The sequence below is a fragment of the Athene cunicularia genome (assembly GCF_003259725.1).
Source record: "Athene cunicularia isolate RWA chromosome 6 unlocalized genomic scaffold, athCun1 chr6_part1, whole genome shotgun sequence".
Taxonomy (NCBI): Eukaryota; Metazoa; Chordata; class Aves; order Strigiformes; family Strigidae; genus Athene; species Athene cunicularia.
In genome coordinates this window covers 1,292,886-1,304,942 of record NW_020799105.1, presented here as the reverse complement: position 1 = coordinate 1,304,942, position 12,057 = coordinate 1,292,886, and the positions used below count along the sequence as shown (strand labels likewise).

Below are 12,057 nucleotides of genomic sequence, written 5' to 3'. Positions count from 1 at the left end.
GGGGGGTGTTCGGGCTGGCGGGGCGGGCTGGGGTCGGGCCCTGCGCCGCTCGCCATTCGCTGAGCCGGTACTGCGCTTGACCCGGTTTAAACTGCCATCGTTACTGCTGGTTTTGCTGGTAAATTTTTGTTATTTAACCTACAGATTTATTTTTTTCCTGTCCCTCCCCAATTTACCTGGAGGGGGGGAGTAAGCAACTGGCGCGTTGCGATTTCCCACCGGCTGAGTTCAGACCACAGTCTCCATGCAGATTTACTAACACTGAGTAGTCCTTTCACTGCACTGTTCTAGAAAGACATCACGGGTTTTATGGTCCATAAACTCCCTTCGCCAGTACCTAAGGATGATTTTGACAGGTGTCCTCAGTAAGGTATACTCAGTTTGCTTCACTGGTGCTGAGCCTGTTTGTTACAGTTCTCCATAGCCTTGCACAAATACTGTTCTGCGTTGATTTTTTTTTTTTTCCCCTCCCTCGAAATATTCTATTTTCTTAGAAAACACCAGTGTAACATTTTATATCAGGTTCTTTATGCTATTTACCTCTGAGTGAGGACCAATTATGTATGTGTATTTTGGAGGGGTTTGGGATGTTTAAGTCTTTTGCAGTGCTCTTCTTCATTCCAAGATTCAGAATCAAACAAGGTTTATCACACTGCGGCTGATTATAAATCAGTGTGGTGATGATGCTGCACAGAAGATTAACGATCAGACAAGATTATTTTAGATAGCAGAAGGCAAGCCACATGAATACAGTCTTATAGACTGCAAAAGGAGACAAAGTTTAGCTTAAACTTAAAAACATACAGTTGCATGTAGGAGTATATCTAGATCCTGTGCTCCAAATCTTGCAAATAACTTTTAAATGTACTCATCATGAGAGATTCAAAAGTCTTTGGACTGCTTAGCAAAATTATCAATCCATCATAACCTGGCCTATCAGAGCTAAAAATGGCATGAGATGTTCTGTTCAACCACATAAAGTAGCTAAATTGTACCAGATTATAATTGCCCTTGACCACATAACTGGTATTAGGGTTATGTTTGTTGTTACTGTGGAATTATTCACTTATAGCCCTCATAGCATCCTCCATGGCAGCTGCTATCATTAAGGAGGGGCTGATTCTGGAGAGTGAACAAGAAAGACAGCTGGGTTTGTCTTAGTTCAAAGTATTCATAGCATTGGTTTTGTGAATAAAGTATTATTCATGACTTGGTGATATGTGTTGCATAACTTTATGGGACACAGCCTGTCTTGAGAAAAAAGAAAACACAGCAATCTCTCCTTCTTTTAGAACACAAATACATAAATTTTAATCTGAGAAAAATACAAAATGAAACCATGTACAAGTTATGTACAAACCCTTTTTACAGGACAATATATTTATCACTGGATATTACATATGACAAAGTCAGGTAGATCATTTCTGAGCACCAGCGTTTGTTCTCTCTCACCAACCCAAAATGGTAAAAAGTAAAATGATAAAGTCATACTCCTTTTTCTTTATGAGCTTTTAAGATGATAGCTGGTTCTCAATGTACCCCCCCCCATCCCTACTCCTAAATTATAACTAAATAGACACACGTAGCCATCAAAATATATTGCGTATATGTATTTGCATGTGTGTGTCTTTTTTGAAGGACAAAAAAAATCAGCCTTGAACTCTATAGAAATGCAAAAGTTAAAGTTATATCAACTTTTCTTCTTTGGGGAGCAGAGGTTAGATAATTTGCATTGACTAAGCGTGTGTGTTCCAAGCTATTCCATGGCAGAAGCGGCATTTTTTAATTGCTGCTTAAGGAAAACTTGAGATAACTTTTGCTCACCTTTTCATGTGGTTCCTGTTAGTTATTGTCCAGTCAACAAAATGCTCATATGCCAAATTTTTGGTTTCTGAAAAACCTATTTTTTCTATTACATGTATTAAACTGGCTATATGTTGTGTTGTTTTTGTTTTTGTTTTTTTTTTTTTTTTAAGTTACAAAGCTCTCCTCTAAAATGTATTGACTTAAGCAGTAAGAGGCTTTCTCTCAACCTCACTAAGGCTCTAATTTGATGCAGCATTACTGTGTTTAGCTTCTTAGATGATGTTCTTCTCCTTTTGCCAGTTAACAGTAGAACACTATTATATAAAACAGATACATTAGACCAGTAGTCCTATTTATTAACTTCAGTGGAATTTACTTGGTTATAGACTACTGCATGTTATAGACTATACAGTTTCAATGTGGCTGCATGTTCTATAGCAGAGAATATCTGTGCAGAATAGATACATTATTTATATAAATATAGCTTTGGTAAATGCTGGGGCAGAACTGTCAATGTTATAGGCCTATGTAACATCCTAGGCAGTGTCCACAGCAGAACAGCTACTCCAGTCCTTTCATTATTTCTGATGGGGGCTGTCCCCACACCTACTAGTATTGCTCAGTACGAAAATACTACAAATATTACATCTGCTAACTGAATATTAGGAGACCTGGTGTGTATACATATTGAATTTTTAAAAACCCCATATCATTCCCTAAGCCTGGGATTGTTTGTATACCCTTAGAATTAAAAAATAAAAATTAAAATTTAAAAAGTGCTTGTTCATATTTTGGGGATATTGGTGGTTCAGATGGTAGGGAGAGAAAACCAAAAAGAAGAAATCTAAAGAAAGAACTCTTCTTTCTTCTTAATTTTTCTATGCATCTGCTATTGACTTTGACAGATATTACCAGGCCAATCCACTATAACACAGGAAAAGGTTGCTGTTTACACTTTGTCCTGTTCATTGCCTTTCACATACTAAGTTATTTTGTTTAAGCACATTAAAAACAAGAACTGAAAGGTGAGACACACACTTCTTTTGGTGCTAAAGAAATTTACAATGCTAACAGCTTTAAAAACAAAATACCTCTCCTTCCAAACTCAGTATGTATTCATGTCAAATACATTGGCATCCTGAAGCCCTTATGACCTTGTTTAAGCACCTACTCTGCCTTTAACTTTGAGCCCACATGAGTCAGCTAGAACAGGGCGGTTGCTAGCATGTTTATGGATTCACCGGTGCGTGACCAAGCAGTGAAAACATGCTTAATTACTCATTTTTAAATTACCTCTTTTTTTTTTTTTGTTATGCATTGGTTTATGCAGCCAGTTATTGCAGTAGTTATTAGATGTAGTTATTAGATGTAGTTTACACAGACAACAAAACCAGTACTCTCTGAATGAGAACATGTTATTATACTTTCCTCTTCTCTTACTCTGTGGAAAGTTCAAGAAATGCAAATCTTCCTTACACTGGCCAAAAGCTCCAACAATCACCTCCACCACCACCCAACAACCTGTAATAAAAGGCTACAGATAATACTTTTGTCGTGTCTCTTGTACATTACATGCAAATTAATTCTACCCTTGTCCACATTTGGCTGAGGCCAATTAAGTTTTTTCATATCCATGCTGCCTGATACATTGGGTGGTCTTTTTCTTTAAAATTCAAAAATAGGGGAAAAAAATTCTTTAGTATGGCTAAACCTGGCTTCTTGTATAGCCCCAGCTGCTACAACAGCCTGTAAGCTGCTGAAGACTCATCAACTTTTTCAAGACATCTGTGTGGCTTAATAAGGCTACACAGAATCCTCATTATACTGAAGCTCATGGCCTTCACCTTGCAAAGCAGTACTGGCTTTCCCATCAAAGATAAATTGGAAATAGCCACATTACAGTTGTTACAGGACCTTGATGTGTCCTGTCCTTCCCACCTCCTGCTGTCTCTGTACCTATGCTCCTGGCTCTTGGGCTAGTAGGCCTTGCAGGGTCCCTTTGTGTTACAGGTGGAATAACAATGTTGTCTATATATAATTAACTGATCAAACCCTAGATCAAGGGGTTTGTACTTTCTGCCACAAATGCTTACTACTATTTGGCCATCAATGCTGATTTGAAAGAAGAAGCACCGTTAAAACAGTGGTGACAACGTTTTTGAAAAGTACAAGGAAATGTTTGCATATTTTTTTTTCCCTGTTAATAACTACATGCTATACTTGTCATCTTACAAGCAACACTAAAAGACAGTCACATTGAGGCCTTAAAAATTGTATTTAGACTCTGAATATCTTCTTTTCTTTACATCTTAACTTTTGCTGTGCTTGGGACTTGGCACCCAAACAACATCCTATCAGAGGACAGTTTTATCCTTTAATCTTAGTGCTCATGGGCTTCATGAGATAAATTAAAATAATAGCCACAAGATAGAGAGACAGCAGACTTCCTGGCTTTGTGGAAGCATGGGTGTGGGTGCGAGGAGGGGCCAGGATCACATGCCTGCTTCAGCACTCAGAGAGGTTTGTGCAGTGTACTGTCAGCACACCACTAGTATAACTAGCAGGAACGGCTGCTTTTTGGTCAAACCAGGAGGAAATATTCCTCCATGTGCTAGTCTGTAAAAGTCACATAGTTTCTTTTTCTTCATGTCTTTCTTCACCCCACCCCCACACAAAATAATGACCACCTTCTTGTGATGACTCTGTATCAAACACATACATGCCCCCATATATATATGCATGGATATATCCACACACACATATATATAGGTGTGTATGTGTGGCCATGCATATATGCAGACACACATACAGACACTCTCTCTCTCTCTCTCTCTCCCTCTCTCTCGTGTTACCAAAAAAAAGAGAAATTGTTTTGAATTGTTTTGCCTATACTAATTGTGCATGCAGTTAATGAAAAAGCTGAATTTCTTTTTTTCTTTTCCCACCTCACTCCCCTTTTGCTGTCTTTTGAAAGACGACTGCTGACGAAGAAGTCCTGAACACAACTGAGGACTAAGAATTATTAATAAAGATATAAAACTTATTTCTACACCACTCATCATGTGGTCTGTCAGCTGTCACTTAAGCCACTTTCTCAGACACTTCCCTTGATGTAGCTTCATATATCCAAATATTGGTGGTGGCTTTGTAGTTGTTAATGGCTGAATGTCAAAGATCTCCAAACAGGTTTTCTACATGTTCCTTCATCTAATTGCCAGAAGTCAGTTCTGCATCTTTGATCATCAAAAAGAGGAGTGAGAAAAGATTATTGATTGCTCTTAGTTTTTCTATAAATGGGAAATGCAAAACAGTAATTATGCCTGTGTCTCTCTGCCTTGCTTGCTCTCTACAGGTATTGTTCTGTCTATCTGTTGTTACATATGGAACTATCTGTTCTGGGAGAGAGCGTAAGTGTATCAAATCTTTATGTACAGTTAGCAGCATGATATTTTTGGGTGTGACAGTTAAACTGGACAGAGACATGCACAAACCTTAGCTGTGTAGGAGTGCTATATTTGATTCATTAGTATGCTTTATCCAGTGAATGCTCACTTCTGAAGGAAGGGCACTCAGAAATGGCACTGTATATAATAAAGTATGATAGAATGTCCCATGCTCTACACCAGCCTTCTAAGGAAAAAAAAAAAAAAAAAAAAATATGCTTGGTGAAGTTGAACACAAATTTCAAAAATTCTCCCATAGTCAGGACCAGCTTTTTTCACTCTGGTTATAATATGAATGCAGTTCATAAATGAAAAAGGAGCACTGACTTCAAAGAAAAGGCTTCACATGACCCAGCGCAGAAACTGGATGTAGATTATAATATGTCGCTAGCTGAAGCAGCATAGATTGGAAGAACGCACCAGACTCACCTTCTGTTTTGGGGACTGTGAAATGGATTAAACATCGTCTAAATAATAATGAAAAACTGCATAAATTGTTTTGTTACTTTGTAGGAGAGTGAAATATTTTAAATAATCCAATTTTACAGATACTGTATTAACAATTCTTGTTACTGTCTTTAAATAGCTAGTCTACAAAATGTAACAACAAAGTAGTCACAGTCCAAGAATTCACTCCAGAATAAAGCCTCATAGGTGTTAGTATGGTTATATTTGTACTGCAGCCAGTGGACAAACATTAAAGCTGAGATAGTTTAGTTTAAATGTTGGATTATATAGTGGACATAATTGTTTTCACAGTAAATTAATTTGCTTTGTATTTGTTTGATTCACTGATATTTCTCTAATGATAAAAGTACCACAGTATGTTTTATTGTGGTGTTTAACAATTCTGCAAAATTACAAAGCCTAAAGTTAAATTGCACAATGAAAATTTTCTGATGACTTTCTGATGACTGGGTCCTATATTTTTGTTTTAATCCTTATTAGCACAGCCTTTTCCTTTTTTAATTTTTATTTTCCTTTATACAATTGTATCAGATGTTGCTAATTTGAGATAGAGTTACTAAATCATTTAGAACATCAAATGCTTTGGTGGATAGATATGCAACATCACATTTTTGTCTGATGGCTCTAAAGCTTGTTAGCAACTTTGTGAAATTGTTAACACAAAAGGCACCCATCAAAGGCCTTTTGTGAGTTATCATAATAAATACATTCATTACTTTTATTTTGATTTGGTTATTACTGTACTTTTATGTGTGGTGTCCCAGCAAATACAAAATAAACTAAAGAAAAAAAAAAAAGCAACTGCTAAAATAAGATGTTGTTTGGTACAGGAATTAACTGAGAACAACATGTTGTGAGATTATAGAGCTGAGGCTAAAGCATTTTTTATCCTGATCTGAACTCACTGGAAGGAGATTCAGTATGCCTTTTACCAAGGTATGAGCTATCACCAAAGTGCGAAGATCTGGAGCTAAACCTCTGTACATACTAGGAAGAATCTGAACCAAATAAACAAGACTGATGCATGGCCATCAGCACTGATGAAGTAAAAACCAAACAAAATATGGTAGATGAGAAGGTTTATAACTTAAGATTTCATGCACTATTTATGCACTCTGGATTAAAGCACTGTAATACATGGCAAAAGAAGAGGCATTACCAAGCTTGCCTTTCTGAAACTAGCAACTGCTGATGGCTAATGGGAAGTGGAGTGAAATTGCCAGATTTGTCATTTATAGCAAGTGCTGCCTGCGAGCACCTTATCTGCACAGCCCTTGGTTTAGGGTAGTGATACTCACTAAACCAGTGTTGCAGAAGGTTAGCAAGGATGCTGGGCTTCTCTGTGTGTGTGTGTGTGAGCACACATGCATGCTTGGGGGGTGCACACAGTGTGTGTGTGTGTGTTACTGGACCTTAACACAACTGGCAATTAAGATGATCTGTATATGGTAATAAAACAATGAATATTTCAGAACAACGTTACATGTACAAAAATATGACTTTCAAGTTTGAAAATAAATAAGTTCAGTTTATTAAGAGCTGGTGTCAATGCTGAACAAAATACACATCCTCCAGTAAAGAAACATTTTGGTGAACTGTTTTTTTTTTCTTTTTTTTTTTTTTTTGATTTACTAAAATACAAGTTGGACTTTTTTTTTTTTTCCTTTTTGTAAATATATCATTTGTCTCCCTTAATTACATATCTTTATAACTGTGACCATCATTCTCCTTTAAGCCAAAGACTGAGGTTTGTTTATTTTAAATTCTTAGGAGTCTGGCCACATATGCAGGGTTTTTTTTTAAGGGAAAATACTTGACAATGAAAAAAAAGAAAAATAGATATTTTTTCTAATAAATAAAAATAATTTAAAATGCTAGAGGCTATACATGACTAGTTTTGATTATGTTCATTTATAAATTAAATAGTTTCCAAAATACATGGAAGCAGTATTGAAGGCAGACAAACAAAGATCTGTCTACTTTCTTTTCCCATTAAGCTTGCCCTTCTTAACTTCTCCATCAGTGGTTCAGCATGTAAGAGGAATAAATGTCACATCACCATTCATGAAGTTTGTCAGGCTTTAGAAAAATAGTTCTGGCCTCGAAGGAGTCAACATTCATCTTCAACTTCTCTGATTGGTGGTATCAAGCTGCTTGTTGATTTGTATTGATTGATCTGATTGGCCATGTGAGTGCTCATGGGCTTGATTTGAATGTTTCTGGGATAGGCATTATCCGGCTCATCTGTAAACCATTTCTTTTCTGCTAAGGAGCAAAATGGGTAGAGACAGAATAAGGAGGGAAAATTAGAGTTTTAATTAGTGAAGCACATATACAAATAAACATTAAAAAAAATGAGGGGGGAGCAGTCAATAAAGTTTATAGAAAAAAGGCAATCAATAGAAGGTGGCTTTGACTAATTAGTAGCAGTGCATCATGTTAAATGAATACCTCTGAAAATACTTTTCATGAAAGGAGGATGACATGTTTGCAGATTTGATAGTATAAGCTAAAGAAAACTTGATATACTGGTTTGCTTGTTGAATGTAAGAGAGCTCTTTTTTCTTCATGCTCAGGTGAACACCCTCTGATTCATTTACTGAAAAAATGATACAAATAAAAGGCTGAACTGAAAATCCAGGGAGAGCAGATGGGATAAGGGTAATAGAGAAAAGAGCATGTGAGTCCATATTCAGCCTCGGTGTGGTCACTAGCACTGGCTCAGAAATGATGCAGGAGAATGTAAAGAACTTCTGCAGTTGGTGCTAGAATAAATAGGGCTTGCATTCATGCTGCCAGATGGCTGCATTCCTGCACGGGATGGCCATTATATTGCTATTTAGCAACCTGGCTGTTTGGGAGCTGCTGAACTCTCTAGTTTGGGAAGGAGTATGGAACATACCTGAGGCTGCAGATGACTGTAGTAGGGGCTCAATTAATACTGAATGGCTTGATAGGGATATGTGACAGCAAGGCAAAAGGCTTAAAGGAAGATTACTAGGGAAGCTGTTCCTTTTATATCTTCAGGCAGTGTTTCCATGAACAGAAGAATTTTATGGTACTGATTTAAGGTGGGCTGGGAGCAATGTGGGAGAGTGAGGATGCTGAGAGGCTGTAGCATTGCAGCCATTCACTAGCTGATGATGATTGTAACCACTATATTGCATAGTTCATCTGTGGACAAACACTTCTCAAAATTCACTAAAAAAAATCTTAAGGTCTTTAGAGAGCAATTGCTACTATAATTTCTTAATGACAGGTGTGCAACTTTACAAGATAGGTCTATTCAAAGACTTAGAAACTGCAAGTCTCTGAGTGGCTTATGGCCATTAGGTGTTTGTGCTTTGACAAGCATCTGTGAACATGGGGTCTCCACTCTCAAGCCTCCTTCCCCAAATTCCAGAGGTGGGTTTGCAGAGCAGTGGGCACAGATGATTCTGGGGATGGGATTCTGCAACTGGGACATTTTCATTATTACATGCAAGGTTTAATGTGTGCCACATCAGAGCTGCTCTTCTTACATGTATGAGATGTACAATATCATTTCAAAGGGGAACCCAAAATGCTTCAGAAGCTTTAGTGTCTCACATAAATACAAACTGCCACTTTTTTTTTTTTTTTTTTTTTTTTTAACCACTGAAATGCTGATGCATTTGGGCTGGAATCAGGGCAGGATTGGAAGGAGTGCTCATTTTAAGTAAATAAAAAAATAAAAGTAAGCAAAGCAAAATCCACCTCGGAAACCCAAGGACTGAGCATAAAAGCTGGAAGACCAGGAAGAATAAAGGACAAATATCTGGGCATAAATGCATAAAAATAAGCAACCGGCTTTGAAGTTAGGCCTCTAAAGAAGTGGATTGATTTCCAGAATTACCGGACTGCTCAGTCACTTTTGTGAATATGAAATTTAGACACTTATACTTGATATGGATTTTAAGCATCTACATGCAACACTCCCACTCCCCAACAACAAACTGCAAACGCATGAGGGTTTAATCCATCTCTTTTTTTTCAGATGTATTTGTTATCTGTGCTTATGCTTTTTAGAAAATTTAAATTGAAAAAAGGGCTTGTATTAATTGTTAGTGGCTTATTAATGAAGGTAAACAGAACTACTGCATTATTTTTCTCGTAATTTTCTAAAATTTATTTTACTTCTTTTTAAAATACCCTACTCATTTCTAATCAGGGCAAATATTTCCCTGCCCCCTTAAAGTTGCCAGAGTCTCAACAATGTTCAGTCTCCCATCTCTCTCTCTCTTACCTATTATAATTAAGTTCCCTTTGATTTGAACAGATTGGACGATAGGAATTCATAATGTTACATCCTGCACACTGAAGCTAACTGATTAAGTGCTTTAAATTATTCTTCCTGACAGAATGATAAAGTTACAATCTGTTCAGAGATGATCTACAGCTTGCCAGGCTCCTACTGCTTCTTTCTACATTCATTTATCTTTTTGTCAAGCAGTTAAAAAAAAAAAAAAAAAAAAAGATCTTTTAAAGTCATCAGAACATCTGAATTATTAATGAGACTTTAAGGGAATGGTTCCTGATGGGGGCTGGTTTAAGAAAGGTTGTAGAAAAAAAAAAAATCTGGGAATGTGTACACATCAAAATAATTTCAGCTCCATTTAAAAAACCATTTAGTTCAAGTGTGACACATGAACCATTATGCATTTGTGGAAACCAATTTTATGTGATCTACGATTAAACTAACCTTTCAGAGAGGTGTAAAGTGTGATGGTTATCATGTTTTAAAAGCCTTGCAAGATCACATAAACAATTTCAAACTAACAGTTTTTTAATGGTTTGTGTTTAAAATGATTTTGAGGCAAGTTAAGCACTGTGAATTTTTATCTCTACCTTCTTTTTTAACATAAGGTGCACAAACTTTCCTTACAAACAGATCTTGGTACAACTTCATTCAACCTCATAGCAAAAAAGGGGAGAACTGTGAGAGTGCTTAGGATCAGAGATGAACTGCACTGTGCTTCTCAACAGCCAGTGTAAAGCATTTCCATCTCCATTGCTTTCCCTGGAATTTTCAAAACAAGGCAATTATTTAGATATTAATCTTTACAATAAAACTCCTATCCAGGGAGCTTATCTTTAAAAAATGCACCATCAAGTCTCTTTTTGCCTTTACCTGGCAAGTAATAAATGCAGAAAATAAATAATAAATGCAGAAAGTGGTAGATTCTGATTTCTTTTTGCCAGTGCTGGAATCTTGATCCAGGCATTATTATCTCCAGCATCAAATGCTTGGACCCAGCTTTTTACCTTTCCTTTTCTTTTCTGCTGTTAAAATTGTCTTTGACCACATAATGATGAATCTCCCGTGAAAGTCCATCGACCTCTATACTTACCTTTGAAATGTGAGCTTGACACTTGTCATCTTTACTCTTGGGCACTAAGGTTCTGCTCCAAGTTACTAAATGTCCTTGAATCCCTTACACACTTATCAATCTTTTTGTTATGCTCTCAGTATCACTCTGATATATCTTTCAAAGTCTTAGCATGAATTTTAACATATCTTAAACAACTTACTCTTTCCTTTAAATCACTCCAGAAAACCCTTTTAAAAGTCTTTATATATTGTTACATTAACCAACTGTTTTTTAGCTATCTGTTATGTTCAGTCTGTTTCTCTTCCTTTTGGCATATGCATACTAAGCCTTACCATATGTGTTTCTGTGTTACAATGAGAACAGGCATAGTTTCCTATTTTATTTTTGTAAGAGCTCAAGAGAATCCCCGATCTTCCTACACTGTTTGATGGGGGTTTTTTTTTGAAGCATAACTTGAGAGATGTTGGAACAGCTCAGTAACTTCATGTATCAGAAAGCAGAAATAATTTACTTTCCTCTCAAACACCTGCATTTGCAATGGTCTATCAGCATCCTAGAGGGTCCATGAAGTTCTAAAGGCTTCATGCTCTTATAACAAATAAATAAAAATTAACATCTTGTGTAAGATGGTTCCCTGCAGCATAAAAAATAAATAATTGAAGTAAAATGATTAAAATACAGATTTCTTCAGTTGGTGTGAAACTCAAGCAATTCTCTGTCAGATTTGTTGTTCTGGTGCTCTAAAATTTCTGTCATTACCTCTGGACAGAGTAATCACATTTGAATAAATGTCACTGAAACACCCTCTCTTCTGAGCAGAGGCAAAGAAAGCACTAGTTAAACATGACACAAAGATTTACTAAATCTCTACTCCCACCATAGTCCCAGGTTACCTTACAATTGTTTTAAACATGCTTTACTTTTCCTTTTGTGACACTTGTAGTTTTAAATGAATCTGTGTGTGTTTGTGTGTCGTTCCTCCCCCCCCC

General features: G+C 36.6%; 1 protein-coding gene across 29 annotated transcripts in view; it reads right to left on the bottom strand.

Annotated features, from left to right (window-relative positions):
• Positions 1-7,216: 7,216 nt before the first annotated feature.
• KCNMA1 (potassium calcium-activated channel subfamily M alpha 1) overlaps positions 7,217-12,057 on the bottom strand; it is a 529,533-nt gene continuing 524,692 nt past the window's right edge. For 16 of the 29 annotated variants that reach the window (XM_026850996.1, XM_026850999.1, XM_026851010.1 and 13 more), the window contains one exon: positions 7,217-7,982. In XM_026850996.1, the coding sequence (XP_026706797.1) occupies positions 7,828-7,982 (155 nt within the window). In that variant the 3' untranslated portion in view covers positions 7,217-7,827. The remainder of the gene's footprint in view (positions 7,983-12,057) is intronic. The other 13 variants (XM_026851000.1, XM_026851011.1, XM_026851016.1 and 10 more) reach the window with 1 other exon arrangement.